This window comes from Oryctolagus cuniculus, chromosome 4 (genome assembly GCF_051225735.1).
Source record: "Oryctolagus cuniculus isolate XC-2025 breed Fujian yellow rabbit chromosome 4, ASM5122573v1, whole genome shotgun sequence".
NCBI lineage: Eukaryota > Metazoa > Chordata > Mammalia > Lagomorpha > Leporidae > Oryctolagus > Oryctolagus cuniculus.
Genome location: NC_142870.1, coordinates 48,402,960 through 48,422,962, shown reverse-complemented (window position 1 = coordinate 48,422,962; position 20,003 = coordinate 48,402,960). Strand labels below are relative to the sequence as shown.

The 20,003-nt window shown below is 39.3% G+C and overlaps 1 protein-coding gene across 10 annotated transcripts in view; it reads right to left on the bottom strand.

Moving 5' to 3' along the window:
- The window catches only part of NSUN3 (NOP2/Sun RNA methyltransferase 3), an 88,509-nt gene that overhangs the window by 39,701 nt on the left and 28,805 nt on the right, over positions 1-20,003 (bottom strand). For 5 of the 10 annotated variants that reach the window (XR_007908929.3, XM_051819162.3, XM_089330680.1 and 2 more), the window contains 3 exons: positions 18,684-18,881; positions 1,622-1,776; positions 806-927 (listed from right to left, as the gene is read on the bottom strand). Coding sequence is in view for 8 of the 10 variants with exons in the window: in XM_051819162.3 (XP_051675122.1) it covers positions 806-927; positions 1,622-1,776; positions 18,684-18,881 (475 nt within the window). In the remaining 2 variants the exon portion in view is untranslated. The remainder of the gene's footprint in view (positions 1-805; positions 928-1,621; positions 1,777-18,683; positions 18,882-20,003) is intronic. The other 5 variants (XR_016232395.1, XM_002716753.5, XM_070071940.2 and 2 more) reach the window with 1 other exon arrangement.

The following is a 20,003-nucleotide window of genomic DNA, read 5'->3' as shown; positions in this document are numbered from 1 at the left end:
CACTGCTGTGTATTAGCCAAAAGTTGGAAAAAAAGCACATTGCCAGAAGAGGTAGTGAATGATAAAGTACAATTTAACTATATTTTAAATATCACAGAGAATTTTTATTCAACATTAAATAACAAAAATTACTTGACAGTAGGTTATAATTTGAAACCTCTTTTGGAATTATAATAAGAATGACCCCAAATACCTTAGTTTTGAAGAAAATCAAAATATAAGCACATTTCAGAAAGTTTGTGGAAAAGCAGAATTAAAATATAAGCTTATTTTAGTGCACAAATATTTTGAAATAATATTTAATTTGTTTCATAATACACATTCTATACAAACATTTTGAAGACTCCTATTTCTTGGTAGCCAGGCCCTTCTGGAAAATTCTTATAAGGGAAATAAGTGCTAACAATGAGCAACAACTTCCTAGGGGGCTAACTCATCCACAACATTACCAAAAAATACATCTTATTCTATGACTACTTTTACAGAAGGATGGAGGGGCTGCTCAGACTCTGGTGAAAGAAAGTATAGTGTGATGAACTTGAGGCTTGGGATGGGCTTGGTAAGCAAACAACTTTGCACCATAGTAGTCATGGTGCTTTTCTAAGACAATCCACCCCATTCCTATATTTCACTGCAACATAGGAGCTGAAAGAGAGGGGGTGAGGTCTTTTGTAAGTGCAGCTTTAGGAGGAATAATCACTGACATCTACACAGGAAGCCCTTCATTTTGGGGCCTGATATATTTTGCTTCACCTATTTAAATTATGTGAGAAGCCAAAAGACACTTTGAATTAACAGTGCTCACCTTAACAGTTCTATCTGTAGAACAGGCAAATTCCTTCTCTGACTTATCATACAGGCTGCTTTCTGTGAATCAGAAGAGAACAACCAACTTCGATCATTTGAACATGGAGCATCAACTAACACCTGGAAAAGAAAAAGGACGAACGATGCAAATCTGCACTGAAAATACATGCAAAGCAACAAATAAATTAATATTTTTCTTTGAAGCTTAAAACACATCAAGGTAAATTTTCTCTGACATTTTTGCACTAACACTTAGAAAAATTATCTATATACTTTTCAGTGTTTGTTTCATTTAGAAGAGGAAGATGATAAGACTAGAGGTTTATTAAGCTTAGATTTGACACTCTTGATGAACACAAGCCAAATCTTTACAAAAAATACCCAACTTAAACAGATATTACTGTATGAGTATATCTGAATTCTGAACATTTCAAGAATTAATATTTAAATTTCAGCTTACTAAATTGACTGTTTTTTAAAATGCAATACTCTGACATGAAATGTTCCAAATTAAAGCAGTATAGTACACATGTTTGTGTACTGACCCAAATAATATGGATCTTTTCCTGAGTTATCTTTGAGATACCTGGAAACACAAAAAATTTGGTAATACCCAATCCCAAAGTTATCACTTCCTTTGAGCTATGCTTACCATCAAATGAAAACTGCCTTCACGGTCACCTTTTCAAAATTTCTCAGAGTTCTGACAAACTGTGTCAGGATATGTCTGGGAGCAAACGGAAAACAACAACAAAGCAACATAATAGTGGAATCACTGGCAGTGCATCATCTCATCACAATGTAATAAAAGTACCTTGTCAAAGCTTTCAGGCTGAGATTCTCCCATGTCTCTGCCATCCAATTCAGACACTTTAATTGTATTTATCAAAGGCTGTGGGATGAAAGATTCTAACGTCTGCTTCAGCCACCTCAATCTCAGACTATCGTATTCATTACAATGAAGATAACCTAAACATAAAAGATAAAAAGTATTCAGTGAAGGCAATGGAATTGTTAAATTTCTACTTTGCAGAAAATAATTTCAGAAGAAAATAAATTTCAGAAGAAAATAAATTCCTGGTAATTATGCAGAAATAGGACTCAGCAGTAGGCACTGTGATTATCTTTTGCTTTAAAATAGAAATCTGTATGTATATACTATATAAAACATTTCAAGAGTTATGCCTACACATCTTCTCAACAGTTCTCACATTTACTCAACCAAGTTTAATTTTGGGGGGTGCAACCCTGTAGAGAATGATGGATTCCTAAAGATGCACTACATTTTGTCAACATAGCACACAGTTCTCATCCATTAGCACTCAATAAGTGTAACCAATATATTATATATACAAGAAGTTTTTAAAAAGTTCATAGAAAATTCATATTATGAAGAAGCTATGCATGAACTTCAAAATATTTTTGAACCCAAATATGCTCATACTAACTTATAATAACATGTCTGAACAGGAACTAGCATGAGGCACTAAGAATAAGATAGCAATTTGAAAGGACTCCCTATCAGAGCAACAAGATTTTTGTTAAACTGAAGAGATAGCAAACAACAAATTCATAGTGAAGCCATGGTAGAAAAATAGTGAAATCACTGATGTTTTCCAAAAAGTTGACAGCAACAATGCCCCAAATAAATCAGCAGTTTACAAATGGACAACATATTTTAAGAACAGATGTGATAACTGAAGATGAAGCCCATAGCAGCAGATCATCAACATCAAAGTATGAGAAAAAAAACTACTCTTACTTGTGCCCTAATTTAAGAGGATCAATAAGTAACAGCAGACACAGCATCCAATACTCAAGACATCTTTTTTTGAAAGATTTATTTATTTATTTGAAAGAGTTACGGAGAGGCAGAGAGAGGGAGAGAGAAAGAGGGAAAGAGAGAGAGGTCTTTCATCTGCTGGTTCATTCCCTAGATGGCCATAACTGCTGGAGCTGTGCAGATCTGAAGCCATGAGTCAGAAGCTTCTTCCATGTCTCCCATGTGGGTGCAGGGGCCCAAGGACTTGGGCCATCTTCTACTGCTTTCCCAGGCCATAGCAGAGAGCTGGATAGGAAGTGGAGCAGCCAGGACTCAAACCGGTGCCCATAGGGGATGCTGGCACTGCGGACGGCGGCTTTACCCACTACGGCACAACGCTAGCCCCTCAAGACATCTTGACTACACAATTCTGACTAAAAAACTAAAGTGAAGGGAACATTCCACTCAGTGGGTTCCAAATCGGTTGTGCCTAGATCAGCTACAGATAAGAGCAGAGATTTAATGGAAATTTTAAGAAAATGGAATTGACAATTCTTTTTTATTTGAAAGGCAGAGTTACAAGAAGAGAGAGAAGGGGGAGTAGAGAGAGAAAGAGAGAGAGAGAGACAGAGAGAGAGAACATCTTCCATCCACTGGTATACTCCCTAAACGGCCACAACAGCTGGAGTTGGGCCAGTCCGAAGCCAGGAGCCAAAAGCTTCTTCCACCATGTGGGTGCAAGGGCCCAAGCACTTGGGCCATTCTCCTCTGCTTTCCCAGGTACGTTAGCAGGGAGCTGTTGGAAGTGGAGCAGCCAGGACTCAAACCAATGCCCAAATGGGATGCTGGAGTCACAGGTGGTAGTTTTACCAACTACACCACAGTGCCAGCCCCAGAATTGACATCTTGAAGCATTTCTTTGCAGAATGGTAACAGGACATGAAACACAGCTTTACTAATATGCTCCTGAAGACAAAGCACAATCAAAGCAACAGCTTCCAAAAGATGGACTGGATCCAACCAAAACAGAAACAGACTGGTTGAAAGCAATGGTCATGACAAATTTTGTTGGATGCTCAAAATATTCTGCTTGTTGACCTTCTCAAAGAGCAAGAAACAATAACATCTGCTTATTCTGAGAGAGTTCTGAATCAGTGAGCCAAAGTGTTAAAGGAAAAACACTGAGGAAAGTGTTATCAGGAAGTCCATCTCTACTGTGACAATGCTCCTGCTCATCCCTACTATCTAAGAAGGGCAATTTGGTGAGTTTTGATGGGAAATCTTTAGGCAGTCACCTTATAGTCCTGATTTGGCTCCTTCTGACTTTGTTTTTTAGTCATAAAAATAAACTTTATAAAGACCAGTCATTTTTCTTCAGATAATAGTGGAAAAAAGGTTTCACTGACATGATTAAGTTACCAGGAGCTTCAATTCTTTGGACTTGGAACAAATGGCTGCCTTCATTCCTTGCAAAAGTGTCTTGAACCTGGTGGATCTTATGAAAAATAAAGTTTATATTTTTTGCTTTAATTTCCAATTTTTTCATGAATTCGTGGAACATTCATTGTGTATAAAACACCTTCTATGGCACAGAACCTTCATTTTAAATGAGGGAAGGTAATGTGGTATGTGGACAAAACAAGCGCTGCAGACTCTACAAGAAAGAAATGGGTTCAGATTTTGAATGAGGAATTATTTAGCTCGGCATGTTTCAGTCTCTTTATCTATAAAATGAGAACTGTATCTAGCTATGCTACAGAGTGGCTGTCAAGAGTTAGCCGGCGCCGCGGCTCACTAGGCTAATCCTCCGCCTAGCGGCGCCGGCACACCGGGTTCTAGTCCCGGTCGGGGCGCCGGATTCTGTCCCGGTTGCCCCTCTTCCAGGCCAGCCCTCTGCTGTGGCCAGGGAGTGCAGTGGAGGATGGCCCAAGTGCTTGGGTCCTGCACTCCATGGGAGACCAGGAAAAGCACCTGGCTCCTGGCTCCCGCCATCGGATCAGCGCGGTGCGCCGGCCGCAGCGCGCCGGCCGCGGCGGCCATTGGAGGGTGAACCAACGGCAAAGGAAGACCTTTCTCTCTGTCTCTCTCTCTCACTGTCCACTCTGCCTGTCAAAAAAAAAAAAAAAAAAAAAAGAGTAAATGCAGGGGCAGGCGCTGTGGCACAGCTGGTACAGCTGCCGTCTGCAGTGCTACCATCCCATATGGGCACCACTTCAAGTCCTGGCTGCTGTACTTCCAATCGGGCTCTCTGCTATGGCCTGGAAAGCAGTGGAAGATGGCCCAAGGCCACTGCATCCACGTGGGAGACCCAGAAGAAGCTCCTGGCTCCTGGCTTCGGATCGGCACAGCTCCAGCTGTTCAGGTCAGTTGGGGAGAGAACGAGAGGATTGCAGAAGACCCCTCTCTGCCTCTCCTTCTCTCTCTGTGTAACTCTTTCAAATAAATAAAAATCATAAAAAACTAAATATGACAAATTAATAACATATATTTCATAGTACTACAAAAATATTAGTAACACATTTTTATAACTAATAATTTTTGAGTTCATATTATGTGTTATGCATTATTCTAAACACACTGCATACAATAACATTTAATCTTTACAAACTCTGTGTGGTAGGTAAATACTCTCATATACTTTATTTTTTAAAAAGATTTATTTTATTTATTTGAAAGTCACAGTTCAAAGAGGAAGAGAAACAGAGAGAGAGAGAGAGAATCTTCCATCCACTGGAAGAGTCACGCTCCAAAATGTTACCACAGGCAGGGTTGGGCCAGCCTGAAGCCAGGAGCTTCATCCAGTCTCCCATGTGGGTGCATGTTTCACTGCTTTCCCAGGCACATTAGCAGTGAGCTGGATTGAAAGCAGACCAGCCAGAATTTGAACCAGCACCCATATGGGATGCCAACACCACAGGTGGTGTCTTAGCTCATTATGCCACAACGTTAACCCCAATTAAATTCAATTATTTAAGAGGTAAACACACACACACACACACACAGAGAGAGAGAGGGAGAGATAGAGGGAAAGAGAGACAGAGAGATCCAATTTGCTGCTTCAATCTCCAAATGTCTGCAAAATCAAGGAGCTCAGGAGCTAGGAACTACACCATGGATTTCCAACATGAGTAGCAGGGATACAAGTACTTGAGCCATTAGCTGCTACTTCGCAGGTGCATTTGCAGGAAACTGGAATGGAAGCCTAAGAATTAGTATTCAAATGAACATTCTGATATGGAATACAGCCATTGTAAATACAGGCTTAAGCCAATGCTCCACAATGCCTGCCATCTCCCAAGTTACTTTTTTTTTTTTTTTTTTTTTGACAGGCAGAGTGGACAGTGAGAGAGAGACAGAGAGAAAGGTCTTCCTTTTGCTGTTGGTTCACCCTACAATGGCCGCCTCAGCTGGCGCGCTGTGGCAGGTGCATCACACTGATCCGATGGCAGGAGCCAGGTGCTTATCCTGGTCTCCCATGGGGTACAGGGCCCAAGGACTTGGGCCATTTTCCACTGCACTCCCTGGCACAGCAGAGAGCTGGCCTGGAAGAGGGGCAACCAGGACAGAATCCGGCGCCCCGACCGGGACTAGAACCCCGTGTGCCGGCGCCGCAAGGTGGAGGATTAGCCTACTGAGCCGCGGCGCCAGCCCAAGTTACTCTTTAACCACATACTATACTGTTTCTCAGCAAATATTCTCTCTCTAGTGAAACAGTTTTTTCTTTTATTTAAATATACATTTCTATCTACATACACACACACTGATACATGCACAAAAGTGCTTTAAAGAGTTCGTGGAAAATGGAATTAAAAGATAAGTTTATTGGGGTCAGTGCTGTGGCATAGCAGGTTAAGCTGCCACCTATGATGCCAGTACCGCATACAGGCACTGGTTCAAGTCTAAGCTGCTCCAATTCTAATCCATTTCCTTGTTAAAGCACCTGGGAAAGCAGTGGAAGATGGTCCAAGTGCTTGGGCTCTGGCACCCATGGCTCCTGGCTTCTGTCTGCCACAGCTCTGGCCACTGCAGTAATTTGGGGAGTGAATCAGTGGATGGAAGATCTCACTTTCACTCTCTCAATCTGCCTCTGCTTCTTCCTCTCTGTAACACTGCCTTTCAAATAAATACATAAATCTGAAAAAGTTTATTTTGCTGCCAAAAATTCTGAGATCCATGCATGTTTTTATTAACTATATATTCTTATTCTTAGTCCATTTTTTTCATTGCCCAATTTCTATTTTTCTTATTAACTGGTAAGACATTTCCATATTCTAGATATTAACTCTTTATTTGCAATCTTACAAATAGATTTTCTAAATTATCTTCTGAATTTGTTTGTACTGTGTTTTGTAATACACAAATTTCATGATTTTATAGTCAATCAGAACACTTTTATAATCTCTAGGTTTTCTGGTCTTATTTAAAGTGGTCTTCTTAACCATCTTCAAGTCTGATAAAACTAAACATTTAGACTCACACAGGCCACATTAGGTACCATCTCAAATAGAAGGACTAGAACCACAATTTCCCAAAAGGACATTGTGCAACATTCCTCCATGAAAGGCCTTATACAGTTCACCGAGGAGGTCATTTGGGTAAATGAAAGGGAGATCACCATTTGGTCAGGTAAAGGAGCAGTCCTGGCTTAAAAACCTTATAATCCTACCGGAGCCAAAATTTCTTTTTACAACTCAATAGGCACAGCTCTTAGGGTCCCTGCAAGGGACACAGTCAGTTATAAGGATACGTCACACTCAAGAAGGCCCAAAGCATGGTATTCTAGTCAGCTCTCTAGGGTTCATTTATTCTCTCTCTTGGTGTACCTGCAAGATTCCAAATAGGGTGAGTTTTTAAATGGCAATGTTACCAAAAAACATTGTGACAATTACTATAAGGTTACTAGGGAAACAAAGATAGAGAACTGATGATCAAATTCTAATACATAAGTGGCAAAGTTTTGTGAATTGAGCTGCAATAAACATTAAGGTGCAGATAGCTTTTCTGTTTGCCAATTTCATTTCCTTTGGATAAATTCCAAGGAGTGGGATGGCTGGGTCGAACGGTAGGGTTATATTCAGGTTTCTGAGGAATCTCCAGACTGACTTCCATAGTGGCTTTACCAGTTTGCAATCACACCAACAGTGGGTTAGTGTCCCTTTTTCCCCACATCCTCGCCAGCATCTGTGGTTGGTAGATTTTTGGATGTGAGCCATTCTAACCGGGGTGAGGTGAAACCTCATTGTGGTTTTGATTTGCATTTCCCTGATGGCTCGTGATACTGAAAATTGTTTCATGTGTCTGTTGGCTATTTGGATTTCCTCTTTTGAAAAATATCTATTGAGGTCCTTGGCCAATCTCTTAAGTAGGTTGTTTGTTTTCTTGTTGCGGAGTTTCTTGATATCTTTGTAGATTCTGGTTATTAAACCTTTATCTGTTGCATAGTTTGCAAATATTTTTTCCCATTCTGTCGGTTGCCTTTTCACTTTCTTGATTGTTTCTTTTGCCATACAGAAACTTCTCAATTTGATGCAATCCCAAATGTTAATTTTGGCTTTGACTGCCTGTGCTTCTGGGGTCTTTTCCAGGAAGTCCTTGCCGGTGCCAATATCTTGCAGGGTTTCTCCAATGTTCTCTAATAATTTGATGGTGTCAGGTCGTAGATTTAGGTCTTTAATCCATGTTGAGTGGATTTTGTGTAAGGTGTAAGGCAGGGGCTTCATGCTTCTGCATGTGGAAATCCAGTTTTCCCAGCACCATTTATTGAATAGACTGCCCTTACTCCAGGGATTAGTTTTAGCTCCTTGATGAAATATAAGTTGGCTGTAGATGTTTGGGTTGATTTCTGGTGTTCCTATTCTGTCCCATTGGTCTATCCATCTGTTTCTGTACTAGTACCTACCATGCTGTTTTGATTACAAATGCCATGTAGTATGTCTGGTATTGTTATGCCTCTGGCATTGTTTCTGTTGTACAACACTGCTTTAGCTATCCGAGGTCTCCTGTGTCTCCATATGAATTTCAGCATCATTTTTTCCAGATCTGAGAAGAATGTCTTTGGTATTTTGATGGGTATCACAATGAAACGATAAATTCCTTTAGGGAGAATGGACATTTTGATGATGTTGATTCTTCCAATCCATGAGCATGGAAGATTTTTCCATTTTTTGGTATCCTCTTCTTTCTTTCTTTAAGATTTTCTAATTCTCATTGTAGAAATCTTTAACGTCCTTGGTTAAGTTTATTTGAAGGTATTTGATTGTTTTTGTATCTATTGTGAATAGGATTGATCTTAGAAGTTCTTTCTCAGCCATGGCATTCCCTGTGTATACAAAGGCTGTTGATTTTTGTACACTGATTTTATATCCTGCTATTTTGCCAAATTCTTCTATGAGTTCCAATAGTCTCTTAGTAGAGTTCTTTGGATCCCCTAAATAAAGAATCATATCATCTGCAAAGAGGGATACTTTGCCTTCTTCCTTCCCAATTTGTATCCCTTTACTTTTTTTTTTCTTGCCTAATAGCTCTGGCTAAAACTTCCAGAACTATATTGAATAGCAGTGGTGAGAGTGGTACCAGATCTCAGTGGAAGTGCTTCCAACTTTTCCCCATTCAATAGGATGCTGGCCATGGGTTTTTCATAAATTGCTTTGATTATATTGAGGAATGTTCCTTCTATACCCAATTTGCTTCGAGTTTTCATCACGAAAGGGTGTTGTATATTATCAAATGCTTTCTCTGCATCTATTGAGATAATAATATGGCTGTTCTTCCGCAGTTTGTTAATGTAGTGTATCACACTGATTGATTTGCAAACATTGAACCATCCCTGCATACCAGGGATAAATCCCACTTGGTCTGCGTGGATGATCTTTCTGATGTGTTGTTGCATTCTATTGGCCAGTATTTTATTGAGGATTTCTGCACCTATGTTCATCAGGGATACTGGTCTATAATTTTCTTTCAGTGCTGCATCTTTCTCTGGCTTAGGGATTAAGGTGATGCTGGCTTCATAGAAAGAATTTGGGAGGATTCCCTCTTTTTCGATTGTTCTGAATAGTTTGAGAAGAATTGGAGTTAATTCTTCTTTAAATGTCTGGTAGAATTCAGCAGTGAATCCATCTGGTCCTGGGCTTTTCTTTGTTGGGAGGGCCTTTATTACTGTTTCAATTTCTGTCTCAGTTATGGGTCTCTTTAGGTTTTCTGTGTCTTCATGGTTCAATTTAGGTAGGTTGCATGTGCTCAGGAATCTATCCATTTCTGATCGATTTCACTGTTTGCTGGCACACAACTCTTTGTAGTAATTTTTGATGATTCTTTTTCTTTCTGTGGTGTCTTTTGTTACATTTCCTTTTTCATCTCTGATTTTATGATTTCGGTCTTTTCTTTTTTAGTTAGTTGGGCCAAAGATGCTTCAATTTTGTTTATTTTTTCAAAAAAACAGCTCTAGGTTTGGCTGATCTTTTGTAATTTTTTTGATTAAATCCTATTGATTTCTTCTCTGATTTTTATGATTTCTCTTCTACTAGATTTGGGTCTGGTTTGCTGCAGTTTTTCTAGATCCTTGAGATGCATTGAAAGCTCATTTATTTGGTACCTTTCCAATTTCTTGATGTAGGCACCTATTGATATAAACTTTCCTCTTAACACTGCTTTCGCTGTATCCCATAAGTTTTGATATGTTGTGTTGTTATCCTCATTTACTTCCAGAAAGGTTTTGATTTCTCTTTTGATTTCTTCTATGACCCAATGTTCATTCAGGAGCATGTCGTTCAGTCTCCATGTGTTTGCATACGCTCTAGGGATTCCTGAGTTGCTAATTTCCAACTTCATTCCACTATTTTCTGAGAAGCTGCATGGTATGATTCTAATTGTTTTGAATTTGTTGAGACTTCCTTTATAGCCTAGTATGTGGTCAATCCTAGAGTAGATTGCATGCACTGCTGAGAAGAATGTAAATTCTTTAAGTGTAGGATTGAAAGTTCTGTAGATATCTGTTAGATCTATTTGGGCAATAGTGTTGATTAAATCTGCTGTTTCCTTGTTGATCTTCTGTTCCGTTGATCCATTTCTGAGAGTGGAGTATTGAAGTCCCCCAGTACTATTGTATTGGAGTCTAAGTCTCCCTTTAATCCCTCAACATATATTTTAAATAAACCGGTGCCCTGTAATTAGGTGCATATACATTGATAATCATTATATCTTCCTGTTGAATTGATCCCTTAATCATTATATAGTGCCCCTTTTTGTCTCTCTTAACAGTTTTTGTGCTAAAGTTTATTTTGCCTGATATTAAGATGGCTACACCCGCTCTTTTTTCATTTCTGTTGGCGTGGAATATTTTTCCAACCTTTCACTTTCAGTCCGTATGCATCTTTGTTGGAAAGATGTGTTTCTTGTAAGCAGCAAATAGAAGCTTTTTGTTCCTTAATCCATTCAGCCAGTCTGTGTCTTTTAACTGGACAGTTCAGGCCATTAATGTTCAATGTGACTATTGATAAGTAGTAACTTTGCCCTGCCATTTTCCCAAAGATATTTCTAGTATATGCTTTGAACTTCATGTGTTCTTTTATTGGGAGGTTTCCTTCCTTTACCTTCTTTCCTATTGATGACCGTGTTTCTGTGTTTCTGTGTGTAACACATCTTTAAGCATCTTTTGCAGGGCTGGATGAGTGGCGACAAATTCTTTCAATTTCTGTTTGCTATGAAAGGTCTTTATTTCATCTTCATTCACAAATGAGAGCTTTGCTGGATATAATATTCTGGGCTGGCAGTTTTTCTCTCTTAGTACCTGGGCTATATCTCGCCATACCCTTCTAGCTTGTAGGGTTTCTTATAAGTCTGCTGTGAGTCTAATTGGAGATCCTCTGAGAGTAATCTGACATTTCTCTCTTGCACATTTTAGAATCTTTTCTCTATGTTTCACTGTGGTGAGTTTGATTACAACGTGTCATGGTGAGGATCTCTTTTGGTCACGTTTATTAGGGGTCCCATGAGCTTCCTGTACGAGGATGTCTCTGTCCTTCTCCAAACCCGGGAAGTTCTCTTCTCGTATCTCACTAAAAAGGCCTTCTAATCCTTTCTCTCTCTCCATGCCTTCAGGAACTCCTTGAACCCGAATGTTGGGTTTTTCATCGTATCCTGTAGATTCCCAACAATATTTTTTAGATTTCTAATTCCCTCTTTTTTTCTTTGGTTTGACATATACTTTCCTGTGTGTGCTCTGTTTTCTAAGTCCGATATTCTTTCTTCTGCTTCACTGATCTTGTTTTTAAGGCACTGAAATGTGTTTGTCATTTGATTTATTGTATTCTTCATTTCGATTTCTCTTCAATATCACAATTTCATGTTCTACTAGTTTTTCATTTCATTTTGATTCCTCCTTAAGATTTCATTTTCATGAGAAGATTTTCTACCCTGTCCAGTAAGGATTTTTGTAGTTCAAGAATTTGTTTTTGAGAACTTCTAAATGTTATTATCATAAATTTTTGGAAATCCGTATCTTGCATTTTTTCTATCTCATCATCTTCATAATCTTGATTTGGGGTGTCTTGTTGATTTGGGGGCGTCATAATGTCTTCCTTGTTCTTGTTTCCTCAGTTTCTGCATTTGTTGCTTGGCATTGTGGAGATATTCTTTGGTTTCATCTTTTTTTTTCCCTCGCTGTGGTGGTTTTTCTCGTTATACTATGACTCTAGACTAAGTGGACTGTCTGCTTTTGATGGATCCTTAGAGGCTTGTGATGGGTGTGGCCAGAGAGCTCTGTTGGGTTCTTCAGGCTTAAGGGTGTGCCAAAGGTGACACACCCAGGTTAGGCGTGGTAAATCTCTCTCTCTCTCTCTTTTATTCAGAAGAGAAGTAATTACACACAGCTGAGTGGAAGTGAATGCAATCAGTGTCTGAGCTCTGGCCTCTGTGGGCATAATATTTGTCTGCTCTGTCCCAAGAAGCACACAAAGGATCTGTGCAGTCCTCAGTGTAAGCTCAGATTCCCTTGCAATATCCTACCTACCGGGTTGCCAAGGTTACCGAGTTTGTGGCATCTCCCAAGAGTACTCACGTCTCAGGCACTCTGTGAGTTCTCTCACACACCCTGAGTTGTTTTTTTTATTTTTTCCACAGTCTCAGTTCACAAGCTCCACACATTCACTAGGTCCTAACCTCCTGTTATTTTTCCCCATCAGAGTCAGATTTTTCTGCTTGGCTGATGGCGGGCGCAGCTTTTACGTATGTCCACAATGGCGCCTGCTCTTTGTCTTGCTCACCTTTGTAAGGTGATTGGAGAGAATCGTATCTGTACCAGTCCCTTTTATTTATTTATTTTTTTCTCTCCTCTAGTTAGCCTGGTGAACTTTCCCCCATGGGGCTTCAAGCCCCGTTCCCTCTAGGCTCTTCCTGCTGCTTCCCTGTCAGTGTCTCGGACTACAGAGATTTCGCCTCACCTCCCTTTCTAGCACTGGTGCATAGACTCGGCAGCTTGGGTCCTGAGCCATGGGCGCCCATGCCCTTCACATAGGTCCACCGTGTCCCACTAGTTCTGGAAGAGTTTCCTCTGCAGTTTTTTTCCCTAACTCTTCACTGAAACTACAGTATCAACACTTTTATTAAAATATCTTTTCCTGGACTATCAGTGTGCTCCCTCCTTATTCTGCCATCTTGGAGGACTCTGTTCTGGTTTATTTTTTGATTGTTGGTCCTCCTGTTAAATAAAACTGAATAATTTACTGTTATCCACTGAAAAAAGTCAAGCTCCTAGTCATTAATTCAAGATCTGTAATACACAGACCTCAAGACAATCTTTCAATTTTAATCTCCCCACATTTCACCAATATTGTCTGTGCTCCAAGCTCAGCTGTTCATTTCTCAAACACACTCTGTACCTCTCCTTTAGAATCTATGATATTTTGTCTTACATTACAGATGTTTATGTGTATAGCTAATTTTTTTTCCAGTTTGGGATCTTTTATCAAACTTATCCACCAGAGTGGAAATAATGTCTATACAAACTCAAATATTTGTTACTGTAACTTCTGCATCACAATTAAAATCCAGTTTTCTAAAACTATTCAACTCAGTCAAAACCTACTATTTCAGAAACAATAACTTCTTTGAAGCCACATTAACACTTACATATGGTTAAGTCTTGAATGCAGAAATATGGTTGGTTGGATAGCTAAATAAACTTCCAACTTGTTCAATAATGGACTTACAAAAAGGCAAAGTTTTCATTGAGATATAGCGCACTGGAATTACCAACATTAGACACTTGTTGGAGTATTTAGAATCCTGAGATAACAGAGAATTCAGATATCCTTTAGAATCTTTTGTTGTCCTTTATTCTCAGAGATTTGTGGATGTGGGGAATGATACCACCACTAGTAATCGTAACCTTGATGAGAGAATCCAATTTATCTCTGCCAATAGCAAATTGCAAGTGAAGAGGGGTAATACACTGTAAGTCTTTTGATGCCTTCCTGCCAGTTCAAGTACTCTTGCAATGAGGTACACTAAGACGGCTGCAGTGTACACAGCCATAGTTGTGCCCACATGTCTATGGCCAGTCATCCCAGATTTTAGATGTTGGTGAAGACAGCCCATGAAGAACTGCATGCTAGCAGTCTGTGAGCAGAAAATCTTTTTTTTTTTTTTTTATGGCATTTCTGGAGTCCTTCCCACTCTTAAAACCAGCCATTTCACATTCTGAAGCTCAAACAAGCATAGCAGAGAAAAAGGTAGTCAGACACACATGGTGAGATCCCACCACCTACTCCGTTGTCACACTGCAATGCAAACTGCCACTGCTCACCTTTTCTAACACCAGCAACTCCAAACTTCTGTATGTATGCCATTTTAGGAGCTGGCATCAATTTTGTTAGAAAGGAAAGGGTAGGAAAACATTTTAAAGCTACACTGGTACAAATGTCACTCTTCTATAGTTAGCTTGCATATTTATTTTAGGAGCCTTTTGGAAGACTCACTAAAAGAGCTTAAATAAGTGTCTAAATGCCTTTGGCTTTGGAATCACCATAAAACAGTCTAAGACAACAAGTTTATGTCATGGAGGAGGTATAATCCTGGGGAATCAAGATTAAGAGAAAAATGGAAGGAAATTATGTAAGGAAGGCCCACAAAACAATATTTGTAATCAAGCTGGCTACAGCTTAGGTCAGTCCCTCAGGATATCTCTAAAGTCTCAAATTACAGATTCTTAGAAGAAACTTTGAGTGTTAGTGGAAAAGGAGGAAGGAACGATCTGTCAGCAGCATGCTGTTCCCTGTCTCTCGTTGGTAAAAGTTGATAATGTCCACATACTTCATGTTTGTATACCTGGCTCCTTGAGACAGCTGCTAAAGAAGCCAAGCAGTTTCCAGGACTAAGCAGAGCAGGTACACATGTGTAGTGATCTCTGTCTATCAGATGAAACCCAATCAGAATCTCCTCAATTTGTGGCAGTGGTAGCATTAGCAACAGACAACTACATGACTGACTCTAGCCTTTGCTAGGGTTTTTTGAGTTTGAAAGAATTCAAGCAGCTCCAGTCTTGAGGTGGGGGTAGTAGTAAACATGAAGCCAAATAGATATGTGTTGGTGCATACACTGGATCCAAAATAACCCCAAATCACACCTTGTTTCCATCACTGCCTATCAGAAAATGAGATTCTTAAAGGAAAGAATCACATCTTATTCATCTTTCATTTCATTTTTCCTTTTTTTTTTCTGGTTTAAATATTTTAGATTTTATTGTTATTCTTTTAGAGGTAACTCAAAAGATTTTAACATGTATATATTACAAATTTTAAATTAGGACAATTTTCACAGTCTTTCTATAAGATAAAAGGTTCATAATACTCCCTTCTAACTTTAATGCTTTTGTTATTATATATATGGGTGTTATTTGAGCTCACATTTTCTAAAATTTATTTATTTATTTACATATCAAAGTTAGAGAGAGAGAGGGAGGAAGGGACAGAGAGAAAGAGAGAGAAAGAGAGAGAGAGAGAGAGAGAAATCTTCCATCCACTGGTTTACTCCCCAGTTGGCCACAACAGCCAGGGCTGGGCTAGGCCAAATCCAGGAGCCAGGAGTTTCCTCCAGGTCTCCCACATGGAGGGAAAGGGCCCAAACACTTGGTGGAGCAGCCAGGACATGTATTGGTACCCATATGGGATGCCAGCATCACAAGTGTCAGTTTAACCCACTACATCATAACACTGGCTCTGATGAGCTCACAATTTCTAACCCCACAATACATTATCATTGTCTTCTACAAAGTTGAAGACAGGCAGTTTCACTTGTAGTCTCTTGAAAAGGACACTTCCTTCCTAGTTTATCTTTTTTTTTTTTTTTTTTTTTTTTTGACAGGCAGAGTGGACAGTGAGAGAGAGAGACAGAGAGAAAGGTCTTCCTTTGCCGTTGGTTCACCCTCCAATGGCCACTGCGGCCGGCGCGCTGCGGCCAGTGCACCACGCTGATCCGAAGGCAGGAGCCAGGCGTTTATCTGGTCTCCCATGGGGTGCATGGCCCAAATACTTGGGCCATCCTCCACTGCACTCCCTGGCCACAGCAGAGAGCTGGCCTGGAAGAGGGGCAACAGGGACAGAATCCGGTGCCCCGACCGGGACCAGAACCTGGTGTGCTGGTGCCGCAATGCGGAGGATTAGCCTACTGAGCCGCGGCGCCGGCCCTAGTTTATCTTTTGTATGGAGAGGATAGCACACTGGGATGCTCTACTTGGGTAGGCCTCTGGGTTTGTCTTTTATTCTGGAATTTTCATAAAGCAATGAAAATAAACTTGAAAGTTTTTCAGGGTAAGCAAATGCTGTCAAGTCAAAAGCCAGGTTCAGTAGTCAATTCATCCCCAAGGTTTCCATTATTTTTTAGATTTTGGCATTATTTGAAGACTACTGACATATTTAAAGAACACGCTAACATTTAATTTAAAAGGCAAATACACATACACACATACACACACACACACACACACACAAATACAGAAAGAAGCAGAAACAGAAATCTTCCATTTGTTGGTTCAGTTCCCACATTCTCTCAACAGCCAGGGTTGGGTCAGGATGAAGCTAAATCAGAACTCAATCAAGGTCACACATGGGTAATAGAGACCCAAATACTTGAGCCACCATTTGCTGCCTCCAAGGAAGTGCATTATCTGGAAGCTAGAATCAGAAGTGGAAGAAACAGGGGCCGGCGCTGTGGCGCAGGTTAATCCTCCACCTGCGGTCCCGGTATCCCATATGGGTGCTGGTTCTAGTCCCGGCTGCTCCTCTTCTAATCCAGCTTTCTGCTGTGGCCTGGGAAAGCAGTAGAAGATGGCCCAAGTGCTTGGGCCCTTGCACCCACATGGGAGACCAGGAAGAAGTAAGTACCTGGATCCTGGCTTCAGATCAGCACAGCTCCAGCTGCTGTGGCCATTTGGGGAGTGAACCAATGGAAGGAAGACCTTTCTCTCTGTCTCTCCTTCTCACTGCCTGTAACTCTACCTCTCAAATAAATAAATAAGATAACAAAAAAGTGGAACAAAGATACAGACATAAGCACTTTGATATGGAATGTGGCCACCCCAAAAGGCATCTTAACCACTGGGCCAAATGTCTGCTAACATTTTAGAAAAACATGCTAATGTTGATTCTATCCCAGGCTTCAGTACCAAAAAAAAGGTAAGATTGGTGTTATATCCTATACTTACAGTTATTTTCTGCAGAAATTGAAGTTTTCATCATTTCTATATCCTACACCTCCACATCTTCCATCTAATGCATTGACCACAGTGTGTGAACACTAAATGCAGATGAGGTAAGTTGGAAAGTGGCATAAAATAATAATTATTATAAACAATATTTATTTATTTCACTACAACTGAAAATCATGGTAGTACTAAATTATGTATTTAGTCAAAATTCTCAATTGAGGATTTTAAAATATTTCCAGCTTAAATATTACTTTATGCTTTATTATTGTTTTGCTTAGATGTAGATTTTATTGAAATGCAAGTTTCATAGATGAGGGGATTTCAAAAAATTCATAGAAAATTTGCATTACCTGTAATTCTTCTTTTCTACAAACTTTCTGCAGCTCCCTTAAATATATATATATGTATATATGTGGGTGTGTATATATATATATATATATATTTACACACATACACACACACTACATTAATTATACATAATGAAGAGACCTGAGAGTCCTGGTTTACCAGGCAGTTGTTATGGATGATGCATAGTGCCAGTTGCTGCAGACACAAAGATAACTGAGAACCTGTCCTGATGCTGAAGAAACCATCTTGAAGAAAGCCAGATAAATCACCAGTTGAGTCTCACTGGGAAACAGCAGAATAGAGTCAACAGCACTACAGTGAAATTTTCAGATTGCAGCTCTGTCTCCTACTTGAAGGAATTTAGTTAACTTCTCTTAGTCTGTGTTTTATTTCTTTAAAGTGGAGAGAATAAAAACCAACTTACAATGTGGCAGAGTTAAGTGGCATAATGCATATGTATAATGACAGTCAAACTGTATATTCAGAGCCCTAGGATTTCAGAAAGATTTTTATCTGAGGATATATGATATTAGAAGCAGAGGCTACTAAAAAAAAAAGCTTGAAAATTACAGATTTATGTGATGTGATTAACAATGCTTTGGTAAATACAAAGTACTCCAAACTATTATTTTAATTATCACCGCAATGAAGACATACCTACTGTAGGTGAGTTCAGAGAAGGCCTTCCAGGAAATTTGATTCCTAGAGAGTTAGCAGGAAAAGAAGAAGGGGAAAGCAGTAGAACACACAAAGCCTAGAGATGGAAAAGGTCAGGAGAGAGGGCAAAAACCATTCAACAAAGAAAGGAGAGCTTCTAACATTCTCTACTATCAAAGGCTCACCACATGTCCAAAAGTTATTACTGACAGCAAACAGAATTTCATGCATTGGAGTCATAAACGTCAGCAAGAAAGTTGACTAAGTCACACTGCCTAACTGGGTCATCCTAATATTACTCTATTTAGAAACAGAAATGTGGGAACAACATTGTGGAGCTTTGGGTTAAGCTGCTGCCAGTTCTAGTCCCAGCAGCCCCACTTCTGATCCAGCTCCCTATGGATGTACCTGGGAACAAAGTGAAAGGTGACCCTAGTACTTGGGCCCCTTGCTCCAAGATGGGAGACCTTGATGGAGTTCTGGGCTCCTGGCTTAGGTGTGGTCCAATCTTGGCCATTGTTGCCATTTGGGGTGTGAACCAGCAAATAGAAGATCTCTTTCTTTCTCTTTCTCTGTCACTCTGCCTTTCAAATAGATAAAATAAATCTGGAAAAAAAAAAAAAGAACCAGAATTGTTGGCTCTTTTTATGTTAAAATAAAGATATTACAAAGGTCAGGTTAACAAAAAAAAAAAAAAAAAAAGGTCAGTGCATCGCTGAACTAAGAAGTGAGAGCAGTTGGACTGTCAAAAGTAGATTAACTTTTAAAAATCATATGAAATATGAGATTTTTAATCATTCAAAGCTGTGAACCTCTTGGCCCAGAATAAAGGCCAGTACTAATCTGAAGAAATTTGGTGTTAAAATGCACTTAGGGCAGCCATCACTTTAAGTTTTGATTATAAAAGCTTTGATTAGCATTGCTTCTGCATTCCAAATTCAAGCACTGTAGCTAACCTAATTTGGAATTTTAGCATCAGCATGAAGACATCTGTACTTCTTAGTAAACCATTATCATTAGTCCTACTTAGATGAAAAGCTACTTTCCTTGGAACACTGCCTGTAGTTCATTGCCCTTGATGTAAGATCAGGAAGATTCTTCCCCACTTCAAACTCCTAGAATTTATCAGTTTGCCTTTGGGTACTTCATCAAATCAACTTCCTACCATAAATATGTAAAATATTTATAGCCTACTAATGAAGATAATTTAAGATTAAAATGTTCTCTATTCAAGATACAACCCTAATTTGACATTTCTATTCCAGCTTTTACAATACCAAAAATTCTAAGCCCAGAATTAATGAGTATAAGCCAAGTAACAACAAATATCTTGTCAAAGAATACTGAGAGGAAGTAAAAACAGTTATGAGCTCCTATTTATAATATATTACTCAATAAAACTTCAGCTTAAAATACAAAAATAACAAGACAATCTTATAGTATAACCAAGTTTGCTGTGATTTCTTACACAAAACACAACAAGCTTCAAGAACAGAGTTATTAGCAAATCTTAAAACATACAGTATATTTCTCCTATATGGTGAGCTACTTTATCTATACCAATGCCAACTACAACTGGATTCACATCTCTCATAAAATTTTTTTTTGAATGTACTTCAACAGGGAATACTCTCAAAGAAGATAAATATTACAAGTCTTCAAACTAGGATATGCATCCCTTGGGGATACATAATGATTTTCTCAGGGATAAGCAGGCATAGGTAGCTT